The sequence below is a fragment of the Suncus etruscus genome, chromosome 9, assembly GCF_024139225.1.
Source record: "Suncus etruscus isolate mSunEtr1 chromosome 9, mSunEtr1.pri.cur, whole genome shotgun sequence".
NCBI classification, from domain to species: domain Eukaryota; kingdom Metazoa; phylum Chordata; class Mammalia; order Eulipotyphla; family Soricidae; genus Suncus; species Suncus etruscus.
The window spans coordinates 60,261,660-60,285,808 of record NC_064856.1 but is presented as its reverse complement, the minus strand read 5'-3'; the positions used below and the strand labels follow the sequence as shown (position 1 = coordinate 60,285,808).

The window sequence follows — 24,149 nt, the reverse complement described above, 5'->3', positions numbered from 1 at the left end:
ATTGATATGTTCGGAATCAGCATGTGAATTCCTAAAAAGGAATTGCAAAATGCATATAAAATTTTTTTTATTTTTTAATAATATCTTTATTTCAACACCGTGGGTTTCAGTCAATAAAAGAACACCCCCCTTCACCAATGCAATGTTCCCACCACTAATGCTCCCAACTCCTCCAAAAATTTTTGTGGGGGTCACACCCAGCAGCGCTCAGGGGTTACTCCTGGATCTACGCTCAGAAATCGCTCCTGGCAGGCTCAGGGGACCATATGGGATGCGGGATTCGAACCACTGTGCTTCTGCATGAAAGGCAAACACCTTACCTCCATGCTATCTCTCCAGCCCCCTAAAATTTTTAATGTAACCCCTTTAAAATGCTTCAGCATCGAACCCCTAATTTTCCACATGGGCAATTCAGCACCAAACCCCTAACCTCCCAACCACCGCCCACCCCCCAACTTTGATTTCAGCACTGAACACCTCACCACCCCCAAAGGGGAATTTTCATATGAGTCACCCACAGCCCAATCAGGCAGAACCCCCCATCTGGCAAAAATTTATTTCTATGGCACTTTTGACTGACCTTTGGCAGTGGAGGGAGTGGAGGAAAACCTCACTGACAGGCAGGCACAGCACACAGACACCACGTTGCCTGGGGATGGAGCAGGCGCCTTTTTACATCATATAGTCACCCACATGTGGTACTCCTCGCCACACGGCGTCCAGCACCCTCCAGTGATGTCATCAGCAATGCATTCGACACCGCCCTCACACCCACCCTCCCAGCACACAACATGCTGTGGGTGGAGGCGTTTGATGTCATCCCTGAGAAACCGTGACACTGAGTGTATATGCTGGCAGGTATCTTGGCAACCAAACAGTGCTCACTGCTGGCGGGCCGGATCAGACTCCTCTGCGGGCCACATGTTGAAGACCCCTGGTCTAAGAGATACAGGGTTTCTCTGCCCTTGAAGCATACTGTCATGAGAACTACTACAGGCTTCATACATGTTCATTTTCACATCTCAAATTCTTTTTATGGTACCAGGATGACCTCTGTAGCTACAGATTTTGGTATTTGCATAGGTCATAGGACAAAGTATATGCTTATTTTTTTAATCAATGTCTTTTTTAAGGAAGTATCTGTCCATCTCATCTCATCTCCCTGTTTTGTTTTTTTTTTTGTTGTTGTTGTTTTTGTTTTTTGGGGGGCACATCCCATGATGCTCAGGGGTTACTTCTGGCTATGCACTCAGAAATCACTTTTGACTTAGGGGACCATATGGGATGCCAGGGGGATTGAACTGTGGTCCATCCTAGGCTAGCACTGGCAAGATAGATGCCTTACCACTCCATGCCATGGCTCCAGCTCCTGTTTTTGACATTTTTAAAGGTTTTAATTTCTCTTGTATTTATATATTTAAAGAAAATTGTATGTGTTTCTAACATATTTTCTTCCACTCTGATATCTCTCTTAAATCTTCCCCTTCTTTCTTTCATACCTTCCTTCCTTCTTTTCTTTCCTACTAATACTACAGTGTTTGTAAAGACTATCATTTATTACCTTTTTGATGTATTCATTTCTACCCAAATTTTCTTTTTACTTAAATATATTTTGTAGGTTCATTTTCATTTATTCTTTGTAATTTTATCTAGTATGTCTGTTTTTGTAAATACAAGGTTGATGCCTGGTATTTTGTATCTGCTATTCTTTGAGTGAATAAGGGAAAATTCAGATGAAATTAGAGATAGAATATTTGTAGAATTGGTTTTAGCTCTTTTTCTTATTCAAAGTCCAACAATTGAGTTAATACACTAAAGTATGGGCATATTCATTATTTTGGGCAGCAGTGAATTATAGATTATACCACTACTTAAGAATGAAATTGTTTTGGACCTATGCAAACAATGGCGATTGCCACTATCACACCTTTACTATATTTGTTTACTCTTATCCTTTAAGGAAAAAAATACAACTTACTGAACTTAAAAACAAATTACTGTAGTAGAATGCCTGTCTCGAGTACAGCCAGGGGATGAGAAGGGGGGAGGGGGTAATGTTACACTGGTGAAGGGGGGTGTTCTGGTTATGACTGTAACCCAAATATGATCATGTTACTTAAATAAAAAATATATTTAAAAAAGAATGAAATTGTAGAGACAATCAGCCAACAGGTGTTCTTTCCACATTTGACTCATCTCTTCCCAGCCATTCTGATCCCCTATATGGTATAGGAAGGAAATAAAGTTCTTGGAGTTTGGTCACTAGGCTACTATTCAAAAGTGTGATTGTAGGGGTGAGGACAGTTTCAATGGAGACCTTTTCATGTGTCAGCTTCCACTAATTCTATATGAGAAGCTTTTGGTATTAATTTTCTCATTTGTCTTTCTGCTAACTTTTTTCATGTTGCTCTTTAATCTCTTCTGGTAGAATATTACACAACATTCTTCATTTCCTCTCTTGTTCTCTTCATTAAGAAAGGCAAATAGCAGCACATGCAGTTTTTTCTTTTGTTATGTTCTTGTGGTAGAAGAGATTTTTCTACTCAAGAGAAACTTTCTGAACTCTACTGCAGTCTTCCTGTACTCCTCCCAGTTTACTTCCCTTCCTATTCTGTGGTATTGTGCCATTTTCAGAATTTTTCCATTTTCATCATCTTCTCATGCTGACTCTGAGAGAAGAAAGGATTATCAAGGGTAGAAGCTCTATATTTATTTTTGGAAACTTTTTTTTCTTGTGTGTGTGTGTGTGTGTGTGTGTGTTGTGGGGCCACAACTAGTTACTTACTCCTGTCTTTGCACTCAGAGATAATTCCTGCTGGTATGTGGGTGCCATATGTGATGCCTGGAATCAAATCCAGTTGGCCACACGTAAGGCAAATGCCTTATATCCTATACATACTACTATCTCTCTGGCCCTAGTCATTACATTTAATTTTTTTTGTTTGTTTGTTTTTGGATCACATATGGCAGTGCTCAGAAACACTCCTGGCAGGCTCAGGGCACCATATGGGATGCTGGGATTCGAACCACTGTCCATTTGGGTTGGCTGCATGCCAGGCAAAAGCCCTACCACTGTGCTATCTCTCCATTTAATATTTAATGTGTCTGAGAATTAGTGGGCATTTTTTTTAATGTATAATGTTCTTTTTTTTTTTTAATTTTTTTTTATTTAAACACCTTGATTACATACATGATTGTGTTTGGGTTTCAGTCATAAAAGGAACACCACCCATCACCAGTGCAACATTCCCATCACCCAAGTCCCAAATCACCCTCCTCCGCACCCAACCCCAGCCTGTACCCTAAACAGGCTCTACATTTCCCTCATACATTCTCAATATTAGGACAGTTCAAAATGTAGTTATTTCTCTAACTAAACTCATCACTCTTTGTGGTGAGCTTCCTGAGGTGAGCTGGAACTTCCAGCTCTTTTCTCTTTTGTGTCTGAAAATTATTATTACAAGGGTGTCTTTCATTTTTCTTAAAACCCATAGATGACTGAGACCATTCTGCGTTTTTCTCTCTCTCTCTGACTTATTTCACTCAGCATAATAGATTCCATGTACATCCATGTATAGGAAAATTTCATGACTTCATCTCTCCTGACAGCTGCATAATATTCCATTGTGTATATGTACCACAGTTTCTTTAGCCATTCATCTGTTGAAGGGCATCTTGGTTGTTTCCAGAGTCTTGCTATGGTAAATAGAGCTGCAATGAATATAGGTGTAAGGAAGGGGTTTTTGTATTGTATTTTTGTGTTCCTAGGGTATATTCCTAGGAGTGGTATAGCTGGATCGTATGGGAGCTCGATTTCCAGTTTTTGGAGGAATCTCCATATCGCTTTCCATAAAGGTTGAACTAGACAGCATTCCCACCAGCAGTGGATAAGAGTTCCTTTCTCTCCACATCCCCGCCAACACTGTTTATTCTCATTCTTTGTGATGTGTGCCATTCTCTGGGGTGTGAGGTGGTATCTCATCGTTGTTTTGATTTGCATCTCCCTGATGATTAGTGATGTGGAACATTTTTTCATGTGTCTTTTGGCCATGCGTATTTCTTCTTTGTCAAAGTGTCTGTTCATTTCTTCTCCCCATTTTTTGATGGGGTTAGATGTTTTTTTCTTGTAAAGTTCTGTCAGTGCCTTGTATATTTTGGAGATTAGCCCCTTATCTGATGGGTATTGGGTGAATAGTTTCTCCCACTCAGTGGGTGGCTCTTGTATCCTGGGCACTATTTCCTTTGAGGTGCAGAAGCTTCTCAGCTTAATATATTCCCATCTGTTAATCTCTGCTTTCACTTGCTTGGAGAGTGCAGTTTTCTCCTTGAAGATGCCTGTAATGTCCTGTAGTGTTTTGCCTATGTGCTGTTCTATATATCTTATGGTTTTGGGGCTGATATCGAGGTCTTTAATCCATTTGGATTTTACCTTTGTACATGATGTTAGCTGGGGGTCTAAGTTTAATTTTTTGCAAGTGGCTATCCAATTGTGCCAACACCACTTGTTGAAGAGGCTTTCCCTGCTCCATTTAGGATTTCCTGCTCCTTTATCAAAAATTAGATGGTTGTACGTCTGGGGAACATTTTCTGAGTATTCAAGCCTATTCCACTGATCTGAGGACCTATCCTTATTCCAATACCATGCTGTTTTGATAACTGTTGCTTTGTAGTACAGTTTAAAGTTGGGAAAAGTAATTCCTCCCATATTCTTTTTCCCAATGATTGCTTTAGCTATTCGAGGGTGTTTATTGTTCCAAATGAATTTCAAAAGTGTCTGATCCACTTCTTTGAAGAATGTCATGGGTATCTTTAGAGGGATGGCATTAAATCTGTATAATGCCTTGGGGAGTATTGACATTTTGATGATGTTAATCCTGCCAATCCATGAGCAGGGTATGTGTTTCCATTTCCTTGTGTCCTCTCTTATTTCTTGGAGCAGAGTTTTATAGTTTTCTTTGTATAGGTCCTTCACATATTTAGTCAAGTTGATTCCAAGATATTTGAGTTTGTGTGGTACTATTGTGAATGGGGTTGTTTTCTTAATGTCCATTTCTTCTTTATTACTGTTGGTGTATAGAAAGGCCATTGATTTTTGTGTGTTAATTTTGTAGCCTGCCACCTTGCTATATGAGTCTATTGTTTCTAGAAGCTTTTTGATAGAGTCTTTAGGGTTTTCTAAGTAGAGTATCATGTCATCTGCAAACAGTGAGAGCTTGACTTCTTCCTTTCCTATCTGGATTCCCTTGATATCCTTTTCTTGCCTAATCGCTATAGCAAGTACTTCCAGTGCTATGTTGAATAGGAGTGGTGAGAGAGGACAGCCTTGTCTTGTGCCAGAATTTAGAGGGAAGGCTTTCAGTTTTTCTCCATTGAGGATAATATTTGCCACTGGCTTGTGGTAGATGGCCTTCACTATATTGAGAAAGGTTCCCTCCATTCCCATCTTGCTGAGAGTTTTGATCAAGAATGGGTGTTGGACCTTATCAAATGCTTTCTCTGCATCTATTGATATGATCATGTGGTTTTTATTTTTCTTGTTATTGATGTTGTGTATTATGTTGATAGATTTACGGATGTTAAACCAGCCTTGCATTCCTGGGATGAAACCTACTTGATCGTAGTGGATGATCTTCTTAATGAGGCATTGAATCCTATTTGCCAGGATTTTGTTGAGGATCTTTGCATCTGCATTCATCAGTGATATTGGTCTGTAATTTTCTTTTTTGGTAGCGTCTCTGTCTGGTTTAGGTATCAAGGTGATGTTGGCTTCATAAAAGCTATTTGGAAGTGTTTCTGTTTGTTCAATTTCATGAAAGAGTCTTGCCAAGATTGGCAGTAGTTCCTCTTGGAAAGTTTGATAGAATTCATTAGTGAATCCATCTGGACCTGGGCTTTTGTTTTTCGGCAGACATTTGATTACTGTTTTAATTTCATCAATGGTGATGGGGGTGTTTAGATATGCTACATCCTCTTCCTTCAACCGTGGAAGATTATAAGAGTCCAAGAATTTATCCATTTCTTCCAGGTTCTCATTTTTAGTGGCGTAGAGTTTTTCAAAGTAGTTTCTGATTACCCTTTGAATCTCTGTCATATCAGTAGTGATCTCTCCTTTTTCATTCCTGATACGAGTTATCAAGTTTCTCTCTCTCTCTTTCTTTGTTAGGTTTGCCAGTGGTCTATCAATCTTGTTTATTTTTTCAAAGAACCAACTTCTGCTTTCGTTGATCTTTCGGATTGTTTTTTGAGTTTCCACTTCGTTGATTTCTGCTCTCAGCTTTGTTATTTCCTTCTGTCTTCCTGTTCTTGGGTCCTTTTGTTGAGCATTTTCTAGTTCTATTAGCTGTGTCATTAAGCTACTCAGGTAAGCTCCTTCTTCCTTCCTGATGTGTGCTTGCAAAGCTATAAATTTTCCTCTCAGTACTGCTTTTGCTGTGTCCCATAAGTTCTGAGAGTTTGTGTCTTTATTGTCATTTGTTTCCAGGAACCTTTTTATTTCCTCCTTGATTTCATCTCGGACCCACTGGTTATTGAGCATGAGGCTGTTTAACTTCCAGGTGTTAAAGTGTTTCTTCTGAGTCCCTTTGGAGTTCACAAATAATTTCAGAGCCTTGTGGTCAGCGAAGGTAGTCTGCAAAATTTCTATCCTCTTGATCTTATGGAGGTATGTTTTATGTGCCAGCATGTAGTCTATCCTGGAGAATGTCCCATGTACATTGGAGAAGAATGTGTATCCAGGTTTCTGGATATATATCCAGACATATATATATGTCCTATATATATCCACTAGGCCTCTTTCTTCCATTTCTCTCCTCAGGTCTAGTATATTCTTGTTGGGTTTCAGTCTGGTTGACCTGTCCAGTGTTGACAAAGCCGTGTTTAGGTCCCCCACAATTATTGTGTTGTTGTTGATATTATTTTTCAGATTTGTCAGCAGTTGTATTAAATATTTTGCTGGCCCCTCATTCGGTGCATATATGTTTAGGAGAGTGAATTCTTCCTGCTCTACGTACCCCTTGATTAATATAAAATGTCCGTCTTTGTCCCTTACAACCTTCCTGAGTATAAAGTTTGCATTATCTGATATTAGTATGGCCACTCCAGCTTTTTTATGAGTGTTGTTTGCTTGGATAACTTTTCTCCAGCCTTTTATTTTGAGTCTATGTTTGTTCTGACTATTCAGGTGCGTTTCTTGTAGGCAGCAGAAGGTTGGATTGAGTTTTTTGATCCATTTAGCCACTCTGTGTCTCTTAACTGGTGCATTTAGTCCATTGACGTTGAGAGAAAGAATTGTCCTGGGATTTAACGCCATCTTTATTTCAAAATTTGGTGTGTCTTTTGGGTAGTCTTGTCTTAGATTAGGTCTTTCAGTTTTTCTCTTAAGACTGGTTTTGTGTCTGTGAAGTTTCTGAGCTGTTTTTTGTCTGTGAAACCATGTATTCTTCCATCAAACCGGAAAGTGAGTTTTGCTGGGTATAGTATTCTGGGTGAAGCATTCATTTCATTCAGTCTTGTCACAATATCCCACCACTGCTTTCTGGCATTGAGCGTTTCTGGTGACAGGTCTGCTGTAAATCTCAGGGAAGCTTGCTTGAACATGATTTCCCCTTTTGATCTTGCTGTTTTCAGAATTCTGTCTCTATCTGTGGGATTTGTCATTGTGACTAGGATGTGTCTTGGGGTGGTTTTTCTGGGGTCTCTTTTGGTTGGTACTCTTCGGGCATGCAGGATTTGATCACATATATTCTTTAGCTCTGGAAGTTTCTCTTTAATGATGTTCTTGACCATTGATTCTTCCTGGAAATTTTCTTCCTGGGTCTCTGGGACTCCAATGATTCTTAAGTTGTTTCTGTTGATCTTATCATAGACTTCTATTTTCGTCTGTTCCCATTCTTTGACTAATTTTTCCATTGTCTGCTCATTTGCTTTAAGTTTTTTGTCCAATCTCTCCTGCTGTATGGAATTGTTATGTATCTCATCTTCCACAGCACCAAGTCTATTCTCAGCTTCTGATACCCTGTCCCAGAGCTTATCCATTTTGTCATTCACTTCGTTTACTGAGTTTTTCAGGCCTGTTAGTTGACATGTTATTTCAGTTTGGAGTTTTGTCATTTCTGCCTTCATATTTTCTTGGTTCTTATTAGTGTTCTGTTCAACTCGATCCATGGTTTCTTGGAGTCTGTTGAGCACCTTCCATATTGCTAGTCTAAAGTCCTTATCTGAGAGGTTGATTAGTTGTTCAGTCATTATCTGGTCCTCAGAATTGTCATCTTCATTCTCTATGTCTGATGCTGGCCTGCGCTGTTTCCCCATTGTCACATTTGTATTGTGGGTTTTTCTACGTGTTGTAGTGGTATTCATTGTCTATATGATGTAGGCAGCACACTCCTCTGGCTCCTCCCTTTCTGGATGGGCTGACTTGCCTCTAAGGGAGGGGAGTCCTCCGTGGATGAAGCCTCACACTGGGTCAAATCTTAGGCCCGAGCATGTAACAGAGAAGACAGTCCAGAGAGAAATGTTTGCTTCTGTGATATAGCGCCGTTCTTAGTGTGATTTTTCCTTCTTGTTGCAATGGAGTTCTTTCCTTAGAAAGAGTGCACGGCCGCGTAGCGAAGCGGAGCGGCCGTGCTCCTCTGAGCCTCTTTTTGCCCCACTCGCAAGAGTTTCACGCAAGAGGACAGTAGACAGACATAGACAGGTCACACTCACAGTCTTTCACAGCTGAGCCCCACTGGGCCGGTGTACTTTCGCGGATTTTCCCCGCCTGGTGTCACACACAGGGAGCCAGCTTTTGCAAAGGATAGCCGGTTTTTATGCTCTGAAGTCCCTCCCTGAAAATGGCGTCTGGGCGAGCGAGGTTTCTGGAGGCTCTTTTTGCCCCACTCGCAAGAGTTTCACGCAAGAGGACAGTAGACAGACATAGACAGGTCACACTCACAGTCTTTCACAGCTGAGCCCCACTGGGCCGGTGTACTTTCGCGGATTTTCCCCGCCTGGTGTCACACACAGGGAGCCAGCTTTTGCAAAGGATAGCCGGTTTTTATGCTCTGAAGTCCCTCCCTCAGTGGGCATTTTTATATTTGGTTTTAAACTTGTGTTGTTATTATTATTATGTTAATTTGGTTGACATTAAGAGAGAGTGTGTTTGGTTCTGGAATCCACCAGTTCTTAGATCACTTATGAGGCAACCATTTTAGCAAGGCTAAAAAAAATTATACCTCTATGGTTCAATCAGTTATAGAGATTTCTCAGAAGTCCCACTATCTCTCTGCTTCGTGCTATGGGATAACATAAAGGCAGAGGAAAATCAAAAGAACCATGAGCTCACTATCTGCTACTTAGAAAAGTCAAAACAAATAGTAAAGTGACTCGAGAGGTGACAGGAATAAATAAATAGACATACACAAAATAGGATCTCTGACTGTCCAACCTCTAGGTGATGGCATTTGAACTTTTATAGGGATACCTTGAATACCAGAAAACTCATGTACACTATTCTGTTATGGAAATCTCAGAGTATTTAAACATTTTTTCTTGTACCAAACTAGACCTCCTTTTCTTTCTGTATGGTTATTTTTGGTGATACAATTTTAGCTCCATTTAGATGTCTCCCACAACTATATCTGTAGTTCTAGACTTTGGCCTGGTCTTACTTCTGGGAAATTATTAAGCAGCTTGGAATGTAAAGAATGAATAGCAATAAAGTCTAGAATGCAATTGGAAAGCTATCATTGTTAGGGTGAGGATACCTGATTTGACTTAAGTAAAAACTATTTTAGCCTATAAGAAATTAATGAAGCACAAATAACTATAAAGCTTACTATGTAAATAAAAAGCTTTAATTGTATGGGGTAAGGAAATATGATTTTGCTCAAATAGATGAGACATCAACCCTAAGTGCATTCAGCCTATGGTATAGCAAGTCTTTCTACATGAATAAAAAACAATGCCAACATCATTTGCCAATTGCTGTCCATGCAAAGTACTGGTTAGAGCACATCACTGTGATAGCAACAAGAATATGTGCAGGTAGAGGATGAGATCTTGTATCAAAAATCCTGATGGGTTATAATGAGCTAATAAAATAATCAGGACTAGAACTTAAGAAGTGAACTGGGGAGGTATCTTCTAATTAGAAAAAGATTGAAGGAAAAGAATACTTTATTGGGGGGGGGCTATACCCAGTGGCGCTCAGGGGTTACTCCTGGCTCTGTGCTCAAAAATAGCTCCTGGAAGGCACAGGGGATCATATGGGATGTTGAGATTTGAACCACCGTTCTTCCTGGATTGGCTGCATACAAGATGAATGCTCTACTGCTATGCTATCTCTTAGGCCCCAGAAAAGATACTTGATTTATTCTTTTTGCTTTCAGAACATGAACATAGATCCAGAAAAATAAAATACTGTTGCTTTAGTTGACTTGAAAGAGTATAATTATTTAGATAGATCCATAAAGATGTATATTTATGTATATATACATGTAAATATATATATATAATCCATAAAGAGTATGGATTTATATAGCCAAATCTGGTGGTACTCTAGGATTACTTGTTCAGGGCTTACTCATGGCTCTGTGCTCAAGGATCACTACTAATGGGGCTCATGGGACCATGTGGGGTTATTGAGGATTGAACCCTTGTCAGCCATTTGTAAGACAAAAGCCCTACCAGCACTCTGGCTTTGAGAATCCATATAAACTATGAAAGGTGATAATTTCATGAATTCATCTCCGTAAATATGTTTATATTTCTATTTCTAGCTATGAGAGTTTGGAACCAGATGGTGCTTTCTAGGTCTGACCAGGGAATAAGGCTTTTGAATTTGTTTACAGGCAGCCTACCCAGATTTGCCATGCAGATGATCTGTATATGGTCCCCCTAGCACCACCAGGAGTGAGTCATGAGCACAGACAGTGATGAAGTCTGGACACCATTGGATGAGTTTCCCCCACCCCAATAACAAAATAAATTTCTTTTATTTATTTGAATTAAAAACAATTGGGTATGACTTTATGAAGAACTTCTTAAGTTTAGAAGAATTTCCATTTTCCTTTCCAACAACCCACCTTGCCTGCCTCTTAAATAAAGTAACTATTAAAAATAAAGTTTCACTCTAACATATCTAAATAAAAATAATTTAGAAACATAGAGAAAAAATGAGCCAACAGACTTCTTAAGAAGTCTACCAAAATGAGAGGTCCTTTCCAAACAGCCAACTAGCTTACAATTGACAGAATAAAACAAATGAATTTAGATAAGCCCTTTTTAAAGCTGTGGGAACATATAGGATCTGTTGTGGGATATAGCTGTGGGAAGATACAGGATTTGGTGCTAATAAAATTGATTTGAAGTCTGACCAGGCCATTTACTGGTTCTGTGACCTTAAGTAAATCTTTGTTTTGTTTTGTTTTGTTTTTGTTATTGGGGCACACCCAGCTGTGCTCAAGGTTCACACCTGGCTCTGCAATTAGGGATCACTCCTAGCAGTTTCAGATAACTATACAGGATGCCAGGGGTCAACCTAGGGATCAAACCCAGGTTGATAGCACTCTACCCATTATACTAGCTCTTCATGCCCTTAAATAAATTATTGACCTTGCTGAGTTTCAGTTTATGCACCAAGAAAACAGGATGAAGAAGTTCTAGCTCTTCAGGAGGATAAAACAGCAGTTAAAAAGGCCCCTGGCATATAATTGAAGTTTGTATAAAAAGTCACAATCTTCGTTACCCTTGAAGCAGTTTGTCAACATTTCAATTGTGATTTCATTTAGATATTTACCAGGTGATTTTTTTTCCCCAGGGATCCCTTCTGAGCTCAGCCCACCTCTTGAGGAAGAAGAATCAAAGAGTGGCTTGAATGTCATGCCCAATATTTCAGACGTGCTGCTGCGAAAATTGCGGGTCCACAAATCTCTCCCTGGAAGGTAAAACCAGGATGTGGGCTGTGGAGGACACTGTGTTATGAGCCCCCATGTTAGGTTCTAAGGGACAGACACAAATACTGCCCCCAGAAGGGCACATTTTGGTGATCCATATAGAACTTATCCAGGTAAAATACAAAAATATAGAGAAGGGCTCTTCTGAATGATTTTAACTCAAAGAGCAGGAGGAGCTCTGGCTAGTGACTCACAAGCTTTGCGTTAATAGCCACATTGCTAGTCTCCAACTTCCTTCCTCTCACCTCCAAATTATCCTCCTGACCTTGAGTTGCTTCTAACTTTGACTTTTAATTTGGTTGAGAGCTCTCTAGCTCTGACTGGGTCTTGAGATAGAAAAACTGTCGCATTAGATGTCATCCTGCAGAATAAAGCCAGAGCTTCAATATTTTGTCCTCCCTTAGAAATAATGAAATGTTGTATTTGTGTTTTAGTGTTAAGAGAATTAGTTACATATTCTATGTGGAATATGTGAATTGAGATTAGACTCTATAAAGTTTGATTCCATTTATTCAGATTTGATTCTATATAGCCCTTGCCATTGGCATCATGTTATTGAAGACCCTTTTGAGGTCTAGGTCTTGGAGTGTTCTGCCTATGTTTTTTTCAGTGAACTTTATGGATTCAGGTCTATCACAAGGTCTTTGATCCAATTCGAATGGACTTTTGTTAGATATGAGATATGGATTACCAGCCTTAATTTCTTACACTGGTTACCCAATTGTCCCAACACCATTTGTTGAGGAGGCTGTCTTCCTTCCATTTCATGTTCTTGTCTCCTTTGTCAAAAATTAATTTCCCATATACTTGGGATTTGTTACTGGATATTCTATTCTGACCCATTGTGGAGACTACTAAATTATAATGACTAAAGGATTAAGTAAATATTCTTCAATATATATTATATATGTGTAATGTATATTAGCAGCCAGTGAGACATTCACATCATTAGTCATTAGGGAAACCCTAATTAAGACATCACAAGGTATTATTTTACACCCCCTAGAATGGAAGATGATTAATAATGAATGTTAGTAAAGATGGAGAGATATTGAATCATTAGAAAAATGTTACAGCTACTTTTGATTGATAGTTTGGCAGTTCTTAAAAAAAATTAAACTATCATCATATAGCCCAGTTATTTCACCTTCAGACATAGCACAAAGAGAATAAAATATTTTCCCACACAAACATTTGAACATGAACTTTCAATTACAGCATATTCATAAAGCAAAAAGTATTATTAATAGCCACTTTCATGAGTAGTGCTGAGTGCATAAATGACACATGGTATATTTATACAGTGGAGTTTTTTTGTTTTTGTTTTTGGGCCACACCCTGTGACACTCAGGGGTTACTCCTGGCTATGCACTCAGAAATTGCTCCTGGCTTGGGGACCATATGGGACACTGGGAGGTCGAACCTCAGTTAGTCCTATGCTACCATTGCGCCACCACTCCAACCCCATATACAGTGGAGTTTTATTCAGCCATAATATGAATAAAATGCTACCACATCTTAAAAATAGGATATGTTAAATAAAGCCAGTCACCTAACCAGCCAGACCATATCTTTTATTAAGTTTATATGAAGTAGTCAGTATAAATAAATACCCAGAGATGAAAATAAGCTAGTGCTTGCATCAGCTGGGGGTCCAGAGGGGTGTGGTCACTGATCTGGGTTTGAAAGAGATAAAGAGTAACAGCTAATGAGTACAGTATTTCTTATGAGACCGATCAAAAAGTTCTATACTTGGTGATGATTGTATAATGCTTAATATACTAAGAACTGCATGATTGTCAAAGAGCAAAATTTTTAATATGTGAATGCTATTTCCATTCAGAGAGTAGAGTGGGGCTGGAGAGATAACACAGTGGTAGGTCCTTTGCCTTGCAAGCGGTTGACAAGGGACAGACCCAGGTTTAATTCCCAGCATCCCATCCCATATGGTCCCCTGAGCCTGCCAGGAACGATTTCTGAGCACAGAGCCAAGAGTAACCCCTGAGTGCCGCCACCAGGTGTGACCCCAAAACCAAAAAAATAAAACAAAAACAAAAAACCCCACCCCCCCAAAAGAAACCAGAGAGTGAGGTGATGGAGAGAGGATAAAACAGTAAATGTGAATAAGAGGAGCATTGCACATTCTCTCTCTCTCTCTCTCTCTCTCTCTCTCTCTCTCTCTCTCTCTCTCTCTCTCTCTCTCTCACTATATATATATATATATATATACACACACACACACACATATATATATATATATATCCTCTCTCTCTCTTTCTCTTTCTCTTCTCTCCATTACAAATATACATGAATGTTAAATAGCAAAATAGCAGGCAGTGAGTGAGTCACAAAAATAGGTAATTAAATTAGGCTGAAAATGAATAGAAATATGTAACTTACACAAACATCCAAACCAGGACTCAGAGGATGGCTATGCGAGATTAATAGATCATTGAAATGCTGTGTACATACTCTAGATGACAGTGAAGACCATGTTGGCAAGTGCACAGAGGAGAGCCTGTGGGCGGGGTGTGGCTATAACCATGGCAAGCATCGAACTTCTTTGCGGTTGTTTTTCTCATTCTCTGCACTCCGCTGACTTGACGGCCATGGGGTCTTGTTGCCTTATCCTGACAGGAAAACTCTCATAGTCCTCTGTCAGAAGTGAGAACTAGCACCTTGTGTAGAGGGCTGACCCTCTACCTTTGCTCTGGGGTCTCTTCCCACCCATCAAATGGAGGAAGTTGTGTTTCCTGAGGAACTTATGGATAATGCATTCCATTGCCAAGTCCTGTGACGCTGGTAGGACCCCTCCCAGTCTCCTCACCCCAGTGCAGGAAAGGGCCCCTGCATTATTGACATTTTTGGGTTTTCAGAATGTGTGGGATTCATTACCAGAGAGAGTCACAGAGTGAACAAGGAAGGAAAAGACCCATCACAGCAAAGAAGTGTGCTTAGTGGGACTTGCTTTCCAATTCCAGTCACAGTGGAGGTGCTCACTTAGAGCTCAAGAGGTGCTCTGGCTACTCTTTTTTAGCCCGTAATTTTGGAGATAGAAGGATCTGGGTCATTCTAAAAAATATATAGTGATTACTTTTATATGTAATAGATAAAAATGTAAAACATGCACTTTCTTATTAAGTTCTTACAACAATGAGTCAATTATATTAGTAACCATTATCTTCCAAGTGCATTATCTTTTAAGTGTTACTATCTTGTGTATATAATCTTTGGTAATTTCACAGTATCTCTATTTACAGAAATGCATGTGGATGTCACATATGTATGACTATATTAACATGTATAAACATATCTCCATTACTCATTAGACTCTTAAAAAGTGGATTTTACTTCCCAGTTTTTAGATTAGTAATCTGAGGCCTGTCCAGTGTCACAGATAGAAAAGGGAGGCATCAGTGGAATACTGACCTCAGGATCTAATCTTCGTCTTATTCTTCCTTGATTAGAATGAGTATCTAGACAAGTATCACAGGGATCATGGAGCTCACACAAAGGGTGTTCTGCATCTTTCTATCACACTAACTTTGCTTATTCCATTTTTGAAAACATGAGGAATCCTAGCCATTCAGACTAACCTTTTGGCTTATTTAACAGTATGATTGTCATTCTTTTTTTTTTTTTTTCTTTTTCACAGTGCCCCTCCACTCACAGAAAAGGAAGTTGAGGTAAGTGACTCCAGTACTTTATAAAATTTAATGTTTGATCTTGACTAGATTTTTCAAAATATTTCCCTCTGGGGCCAAAGCAATGACACAGAAGTGCATTTCCCTTGCACATGGCTAACCCAGGTTTGATCCCTAACATTTCTTGATCCTGTGAAGAGTAATTTCTGAACACAGAACCAGAAGTAACCCTTGAGAGCTACTGAATGTGGCCCAAAATCCCCCCTACCAAAAAGTTTCCCTCTCCAACCTCTGTCCTGACATTATATATATGTATATATATACATATATAATATATACACACATATATACATATATGTATGTATGCATATATAATTTTATTGAGACCAATGTGAATTATAAGTCTTTCACAGTTGTATTTAAGGTACATGACATAGTGACAGTAAATTAGGGCCATTCCCACTACCAGTGTTGACCTCCCTCCACCAGAGTTGCCAGCATGCATCCCGTACCTCCACCCTTAGTCCCCTGGACTGCTAGTGTAACAGGTCTTATTTGTGTACAGCTTGTTGTAGTTTGTGTCTCTTGATTCTATTTTTGTTGACTTTGGGTTGGGTATTTAGAGCTGAGTATTTTTTATTTCCAATCAATGCTCCTGAGATTTCTTGGCCCCTTGGTACTATCCACTTTTTTCTTAAATAAAAATTAGGGACCAAGAGAGATACAGTGGATAGGAAGCTTGACTTGCATGTGGCCTACATAAGTTTAATTCCTGGCACCTTTTTGTCTCCTAAGACTAGCAGGGGTGATTTCTGAAAGCAGAGCTGGAAGTAATCTCTGAGTACTGCTGAGTATGGCCCCCAAACAAAAAAAATGGTAACAAGTATCTGTTAGGTATCATAAACATCCTTGTCTAGACTCATTGATTGCCAAAATCACCACCATTATCCAATTATGGAAGATTTAGACAAATTTGGTCAGAGATAAGATGGTAGTTGGAAATTCCACATTTCTTCAAGAATTATGCTTTTTAAAAAAAAGTTAAAATAGAATAGAACGAATAGAATAGAATAAAATTAAATAGAAGTGGAATGCCTATCTCAAATACAGGCAGGGGGTGGGGAAGGAAGGAGTGTGGGCATTGGTGGTGGGAAAGTTGCACTGGTGAAGGGAGATGTTCTTTTTGTGACTGAAATCCAACTACAGACATGTATGTAATCATGGTGCTTAAATAAAAATATTATATTTTTAAAAGTTAAAATAAAAATGGCAGGGATAGGAGCCAAGAAATAGAACTTGATAGTTTGGGTTTTTTTTTTTTTTTTTTGGCTCATTCTCCAACACTGTATGCCCCCAATCCCTAGCACAGCTTGGTGTTGTCCCCCTTAAATTAAAAAGAATGTAGTCATCTGGGTGGCTGAAATTGATATTTATTTCAAAATGGTAAAATATGGTCACACTTCAAGTTTCCAATGTTGGTTTTGAGAAGGTAGGGACTACCATGTAGAACTTCAGACATAAGAAAGTAACATAAACTGTGGTGGGGGCAATCTCTCAGCTCCCCAAGCTTCTCTGAGTCCCTATCACTCCCCTTGTGGCTTTCTTGTCCTTGGAGAGATACTGTTCCAATAGTGATGGCCAAAGGTCAAACAGAATGTTTCTACACAAGGATGCTGAAAAGAGGGTCTTGCTTGCAGGAAAGGAACAAAAACATAGACAAACATAGATTGTAATCTTAATCTTAATCTTAAAAATGTTTGTTTGGGAGATCAGGGAAGAAATATCTGGCAGTACTCAGGAGACCCTATGCAGTGATAGGGATCAAACCAGGACTGGTCATGTGCCAGGCAAGTGCCTTATTCCCTGCACAATTTCACTAGCCTAGGATAGAAAGTTTTCATCTTTAGAGAATATTTACTGTAGATAGCAAGATGACTAATTATCTAAATACAGGAAGATGAATTGTAACGTTCCTGGCCCAGAATTACATTTGTAGTCACAACATACACACATATCTTTTGAGATAATCTTTCCATTCCATCTAATATGCAGATAAAGCAGAAATTTTAATAAAGTTGGAAATGGGATAATTACTTAAAGATTTAGATCCTGGTAGTTTAACTGAATCAGGACATGTCTCATCACATTGCCCTGTAGGGGCCAAAGCAGGAAGAGAGGAAACACTGAGTAGGACTCAAGACATCTAAGCTTTTGGTGCAGTGAAAGTATATCAGGGAACCACTCACTCCCTGATAGGACTGGAACTGGGACATGGGTGGTTTGTAAGGCTAGCCCCTATCCTCAGGCACAACCAGTACTCAGCATGGGAAAGTTGTTGAAGTCTGGAGTCAGACCATTCTTCATGAATCCTGGCTCTGCTAATGTGAATGGCCAATCAGTTCTCAATCTCTTCAATCACAACAAAAAATGGAAAGAAAAATTCTATCCCAGGGAATTGTGTGGGAGTCAGTGAACAAAGTGCATAAACTCACAGCAGTGCTGGATTACAGTCAATGCTCAACAAAAGGTCACTTTTTATACTGCCATCATTGCGTGTGAGTTCAGCACCTTTGGTTTGATTTACAGGTATCTGCCTACCACTGGCTGTGTCCCATGAACTCCAGAAACTCTGGCAGGCTGAGCTTATCCCAGTGCATATAAATCTATCACCATTTGTCTTAGGTAGAGCAGATGAAAATGTGAAAATGTGGCTCATTGTTTTTTCCGGTGTCAAGTTTGTCTGCCTTTTTCTCCTTAGCAATTTCCAGCCATTCCAGGAATTCAGTTTATTAATGCAGCCTCCATTTTTAGCATTCAATTCTTATGTCAAACTGCTTCTCCTAATAGAACTATGTATATCTATCAATCTTTAAATGCTTCTCTCAGAGTAAGAATACTCAGGAATATATGTAGATAAATTGCTGATTGAAGTTTACTTTAAGTCAACAAGGCTTAAATGGGATTTCGTTAAAAACATGGTTTCAAGTGAAATCTTCAAAAACACCCATGCAATAATAAATCAAACGGTAAGTCCAAACTGCTTACACTATCAATTGCACTGGTCTGCATTTATCTAAACACAAATACAGGATGTTATTTTCATATAGTTCAGGAAAAAGCAAAGTGTTAGTCTCTTATTTTTCAGAAAAAAATGCACTTGTTTTTTGACTTCTGGGAAGGAGCCCGCCCGAGTTCAGTTCCTTATTCACCCTCTTTCATCCCAAAGCTTCCTGACCAGGGGTGGGTGGCTCTGGGGCAGGGCTGTTTGGGGGACTTGCTCTCGGAGCTGTTATCAAACTCTCACAGAAGAAACCATTTTTGTTCCTGCCAATAACTCCTCCTAGCTCTTCTTTCATACTCTTGTCCCCAACAGAACGTGTTTGTACAACTGTCCTTGGCCTTTAGAAATGACAGCTACACCCTGGAATCTAGAATTAACCAGGCTGAAAGGGAACGGAATTTGACAGAGGAGAACACAGAGAAGGAACTGGAAAACTTCAAAGCTTCCCTTACGGTAATTGTGGTGCCACCCCAGGGGCAATCCTTAAAGGGGTTTCTGTCTCCAGAGGCTCTGCCTAGTGTCCACCTTTTCTCTACCATCAAGCAGAGTCTCCTTAAATGAAAAGTGAGATCCAAGACTTGAGCCAGACAGTCTTCCTCAGAGGTATGGGGAGTGAGGTAGAGATGCTGAAGGCCCACTGTCTCAACACTATAGGCAATGCCTCGGTGTATTTGTAGCCTCTGAAGAAGCTGGGTGATCTGAGATGGCAAAGGAGGTTCCTCGGGGACTGGGAGGGCAGCCAGGTAGGGAGTATCTGCCTGGACCTTTCCAGACCCTAGACGACCTCTCCTGATGGACAAGATGGGAACTAGGTTTGTCATGTGAGAGCCGAAGCTGAGGTATAGCATAAGAGACATCCAGTGACACTCCTTTGCGTCCCCTCACCCCAGTCTTCAGCTTCCCTATGGAACAACTATGAGCATCGAGAGACCTACCAGAAGCTTCTGGAGGACATCGCTGTGCTGCACCGCCTGGCTGCCCGCCTCTCCAGCAGGGCCGAGATGGTGGGCGCTGTCCGCCAGGTGAGCCCCTCAGCTCCTAGGAACATGCCACAGTTTTCTGCTCACCAGGTGTCCTTTCATATTATTATTATTGTGATTGGTGGAAAATTTAACACCCCCCCCTTTCAGATGTTCCTTGGAGCCCAGTGTCTATAGATGTGTAATATTGTTTCCTTTCTTGGAGGGTTCTGATGCAGATGTGCACATCTGCATCACTGAGGTCTTGAAAACTTTCCAGCTGAGACTTGAATGTCCCCAGCTCCACCCCTCATGTTCCTTTTTCATTCAAAATAGTCCATTGTCATGGAACTAGTAAAGCTGCTTTGTTTTGTTTGATTCTCCCAGCAACTCTGTAAATATTATACCACCCCTCTCCCATGAGGATAGTCTTAGAAGGTTATAGGACTTTTGATCAGAGTCTGTGTAATCTCCTTTGTAGCACTATGAATTCCTGAGTGAAGGGTATCCAACACCAATAGTCTGTTTGGTGTGGAGGGACCACACCAAAGGGACCACACTCATGTAGCCTGAGTCCCAAAGCCCCGTCACAGGGTTGAGAACCTTAGGGAAAGCATGGGCTTTTCCAACCAGAAGATGCAGAGCATCCCAGTAACCTTAGCAGAAGCTGCAACCTTTAGAAACTTGGATGTAGTTAACCCTATGGTTGTTACCATGGACACTTATATAGTTGAAGGAGTATGGTATTGGGCCCAGCACTAAACTTTTCTCACAGAATGAAGAAAGGACAAACCCCTGACCTGTCCCACACTGGGGCTTTTCTGAATCAGCAATAATACCTGGGAAACCACTCCAGCAGGGAGTAGCAAGAGGGAGAGCTCAAAGGAAGTGGCTGCTCTTAGGTCCAGACTCTAGGACCTTATTCAGAAAATAGGCCCTGAGTATATTCCTGTGGCCTGGCTCTCTCTGAGGTTGACTCTGTGAAAGATTCAAGAGGTAAAATCAGAAGAAAGTTGTCTTCATTTCATCCAGCCCTCCCAGACCCGATCCTTGACCTATGCATTGCCCAATTCAGTCTCTTTCAAATGGTTTCCCCACTTCTAGGTTTTGCGGCTCTGCCCTTAACATTGCCTTCCTCTTTTGTGCCTCTAGTCAGACACTTACCCTTCTTTTCCTGATGATGATCCTGCCACTAGCCTCATTTCTACTGGGTCAGCCTCTACCAGTGTCCTGGTTATTTTGGTTCCTTTATTTTTTCTCCTAATTTTTATTATAACATCATGATTTATCAAGCTATTCATAGCACCATCATTCTAGGCATTAAATGTTCAACAGAATCCCCAATTCACCACACCACCACCATAGCCTGTTTTCATGTGGGCATAAACAAATTTACTTCTTATTGTTTGTATCAACATAAAGGCAAATGAGGGGGGTCAGAGTGATAGCACAGTGGTATGGGGTTTGTCTTGCATGCCACTGACCCAGGACAGGCCCAGGTTCAATTCCTGGTATCTCATATGGTCTCCCAAGCCTGCCATGAGCGATTTCTGAGTGCAGAGCCAGGAGTAACCCCTGAGTGCCACCGGGTGTGGTTCCCAAACCAAACAAAACCGAAAACAAAAACATAAAGGCAAATGAAGTTATCAAAACTTAGATCAATAAGGGTCAATTTGAAATAACTTAAGTCTCTCCATAGTGTTACTACAGTCAATGTCTTAAAATTTAATAGGCTGTGATTGGTGTTAGTTGAGCTTTGTGCGTGTTTCTGGCTCACTGAGCTTGATAGATTGCTATGTAACTTTCCCATCAAACTTCCTGAGATACTAATGGACTATAAAATTTTGAGATGTTATGGTCCAGGATTTATGGATTTGAAACACATCTTGTAATTTGAAAGTTTGAGATGGTTAAATTGTAGAGCTGAACCATTTCTGTTCAAGAATGTCGGGTGTGGTCACTGTCTGCTATAATTTACTCAGAAAGGGGAATTTGTCCCTCTTCCCCACTTTCTGTATTGTGTTCCCTTTAAGAATGAGATCAATTTCTTCATTTATCATTCAAATCTTTCACTGCCCAGCACCAGTTCTCCTTTTCTGCTTGCAAGCAATGTCTGATAAGTAGGATGGACTTCTGTAGGCTGAACCTGACTGTCCTGGTTCTCCAGTTAGGCCTGGTATGTGCCCATGTTCCCAATATTATTCTTGCCAGGTCATGTATTAAGCCTAGGACTTCACACATGCAAAGCATTCCATACCCCAGACCCCAAAAGAATGTTTCCTTTTTTGCTTTTTTCTAGTTGAAGTTGTCCAAGGGGTGCAGTGATTGCTCGGGCTGCACATCTGATTGTGGGGATCCCATACTTGTCTGTGAAACTCTCTTAAACCTGACTGCCCTGCTCTGAGATCTCACATTGTTGTGAGCACAAGGTCCCAGTCAGTGACACTAAAGAGACCACACTTAGCACATGTAGGCAGTACCCAGATACTAACCCCTGTCCTTATCCTTGTGAGACAGTATTTTTTTGCCACTGAACCATCCTTAATACCCTCTTGATCCACCCCCAAGCCTAATAATTAATAGATTCATGCTTTTGTTCTACAAAAGATTTCTGTCAGAGTGTGGTGTGGAAATGATCTCTAGCTTAGTACAAGTTTGGTAATTTCCTACCTCTGGCTCTTTGTCCTTGAAGTCCCCTGGCTGAGTGTTCATTGTTTCTTTTGTCTAGATTTATCTGCCCAGGTGCTGCTTGTACCCTATACCCACCCCTCTGTCCCTATCAAGCCTCCCCACAGGTTTCTCCACTAGCAAAAGGAACTTTCACTCTTGAGGGCATGGTCATATTCTCTTTGTGTATAGAACCCCCCCAATCCCTTTCAGCTCTTCAGAGACCAGCGTAGACCCCACGTGGCCTATTCTCTGTGCCCTTCCCATTCACCCATCTGGGGCCTTGCTCAGAGCAATTAGTCTTTTCTCCAAGTTCCTTGGGCCCTTCCCCTCCTTTCCTACAGGAAAAGCGCATGTCAAAGGCCACAGAAGTGATGATGCAGTATGTAGAGAATTTGAAGAGGACGTATGAGAAGGATCATGCAGAGCTCATGGAGTTTAAGAAGCTTGCAAATCAGAACTCAAGTCGCAGCTGTGGCCCCTCTGGTAAGAAGTCAGACACTTGTCTCACTTTTGGTCCCACTCTTGGGCCCTTAGTGACTTGAGATTAAGATTATCATTTTCAGGACCATCCCACAACCTGTTTTACATTGGGCCAAGCTTGCTGTCCTGCCAAATGCTGCCCATAGTGGCTTCACATCAGCTGCTCCAATGAACCTGGACACCTGGAACCAGGAAACATGTTGAATTTCCCCAAAGTGATTCCTGAAACAATTAACCAGAGTAACAGAACCTAGACTCCAGTCTATGCTTTGGAGATCTCTTTTAGGAAGTCCATAGTAAAGAACTGGGTCTTATGGAAAGCACAGGGGAAGCAACATAGAATGATATATTAAATATCATATGTGATATGAAGTTAAATGGGTCCCCCTGTGACAGTGATGGAGAAATTACATTATTGGCACAAAGTCAGAGAGAGAAAATAGTAGTCCATTTTGAGAGACAATCTGGGCAGTTGGATGTAGGGAAAGCCCAGCTGAGGGAGGTATTACTCATACAGCAGACTCATAGGGAAAATAAATAAGTTTGTATTGCTTGTTTCTTTTTGTTTTGAGTTTGGGAAATCCTACCCAACAATGCTCAGGGTTTTCTCCCAGCTCTGTGCTCAGGGATCACCCCTGACAGGTCTCAGAGGATGCTATGAAGTACCAGGTATTAATCAGGGTCAGCAACAAGTAACCTTACCCCATGTACAATCTGTCCAGTCTGAGAAAAAGGTTTCTGATGAATACTTTTAAAAAATAAAACTTTACCAAAAAATCCTCCAGATGCAGAGAACTACTTGTTTCTCTTGAGGAATGGAAGGAAACTTTACAAAGAAATAGCTTCTATACAGTGCTGAAAAGTAAAGCAGGGGCTCTCCCCAGAAAGGCCTCCCTGGTGGAGGAAACTATATGGACAGAGCTATAGTGATTAGAGCAAGTAAAAGAATCCAGCAGTTTATTGTGGTCACAGCGTTGGAGTGTGATGGAGGGGAGACTGGCAAGGCCAGGACCTCATACTAAGCCAGACTGCCACTTAGGCTAGACTGTCCTTCAGGCTATGAAGAAGCAGTCATCCTACTCCACACAGACAGATTTTAATTTTAGAATGGTGCTGGACTTCAGAGTAGTTTTTTATAAAGAGGGAATGTGCAGGTACAGGGAAGAGCTCAGAAGCTCCCTCGAGACCAGGTAAAGAGAGCAGCCTTGGTGCAGGGATCTCTTTTGAAGTTTCTAGGATTTGGCTCATGAGGGTAGTGCAAGAGAAACAGACCTTTTAGCAACAGGAGTCCCCATGAAATGCAAACATCCGTGTTACTGAGAGCAGAGGAGGGAAAGTACAGAAAGTATAATAGATGGAAAGCCTTTATAAACAGGAAGTTTTAAAACTTTCCTGGGGA

General features: G+C 40.6%; 1 protein-coding gene across 1 annotated transcript in view; it reads left to right on the top strand.

The window, feature by feature from the left end:
* IRAG1 (inositol 1,4,5-triphosphate receptor associated 1) overlaps positions 1-24,149 on the top strand; it is a 95,502-nt gene that overhangs the window by 42,782 nt on the left and 28,571 nt on the right. The window contains exons 10-14 of the mRNA XM_049781001.1: positions 11,801-11,924; positions 15,592-15,622; positions 18,954-19,094; positions 19,532-19,663; positions 22,612-22,753. Of these exons, the coding sequence (XP_049636958.1) occupies positions 11,801-11,924; positions 15,592-15,622; positions 18,954-19,094; positions 19,532-19,663; positions 22,612-22,753 (570 nt within the window). The remainder of the gene's footprint in view (positions 1-11,800; positions 11,925-15,591; positions 15,623-18,953; positions 19,095-19,531; positions 19,664-22,611; positions 22,754-24,149) is intronic.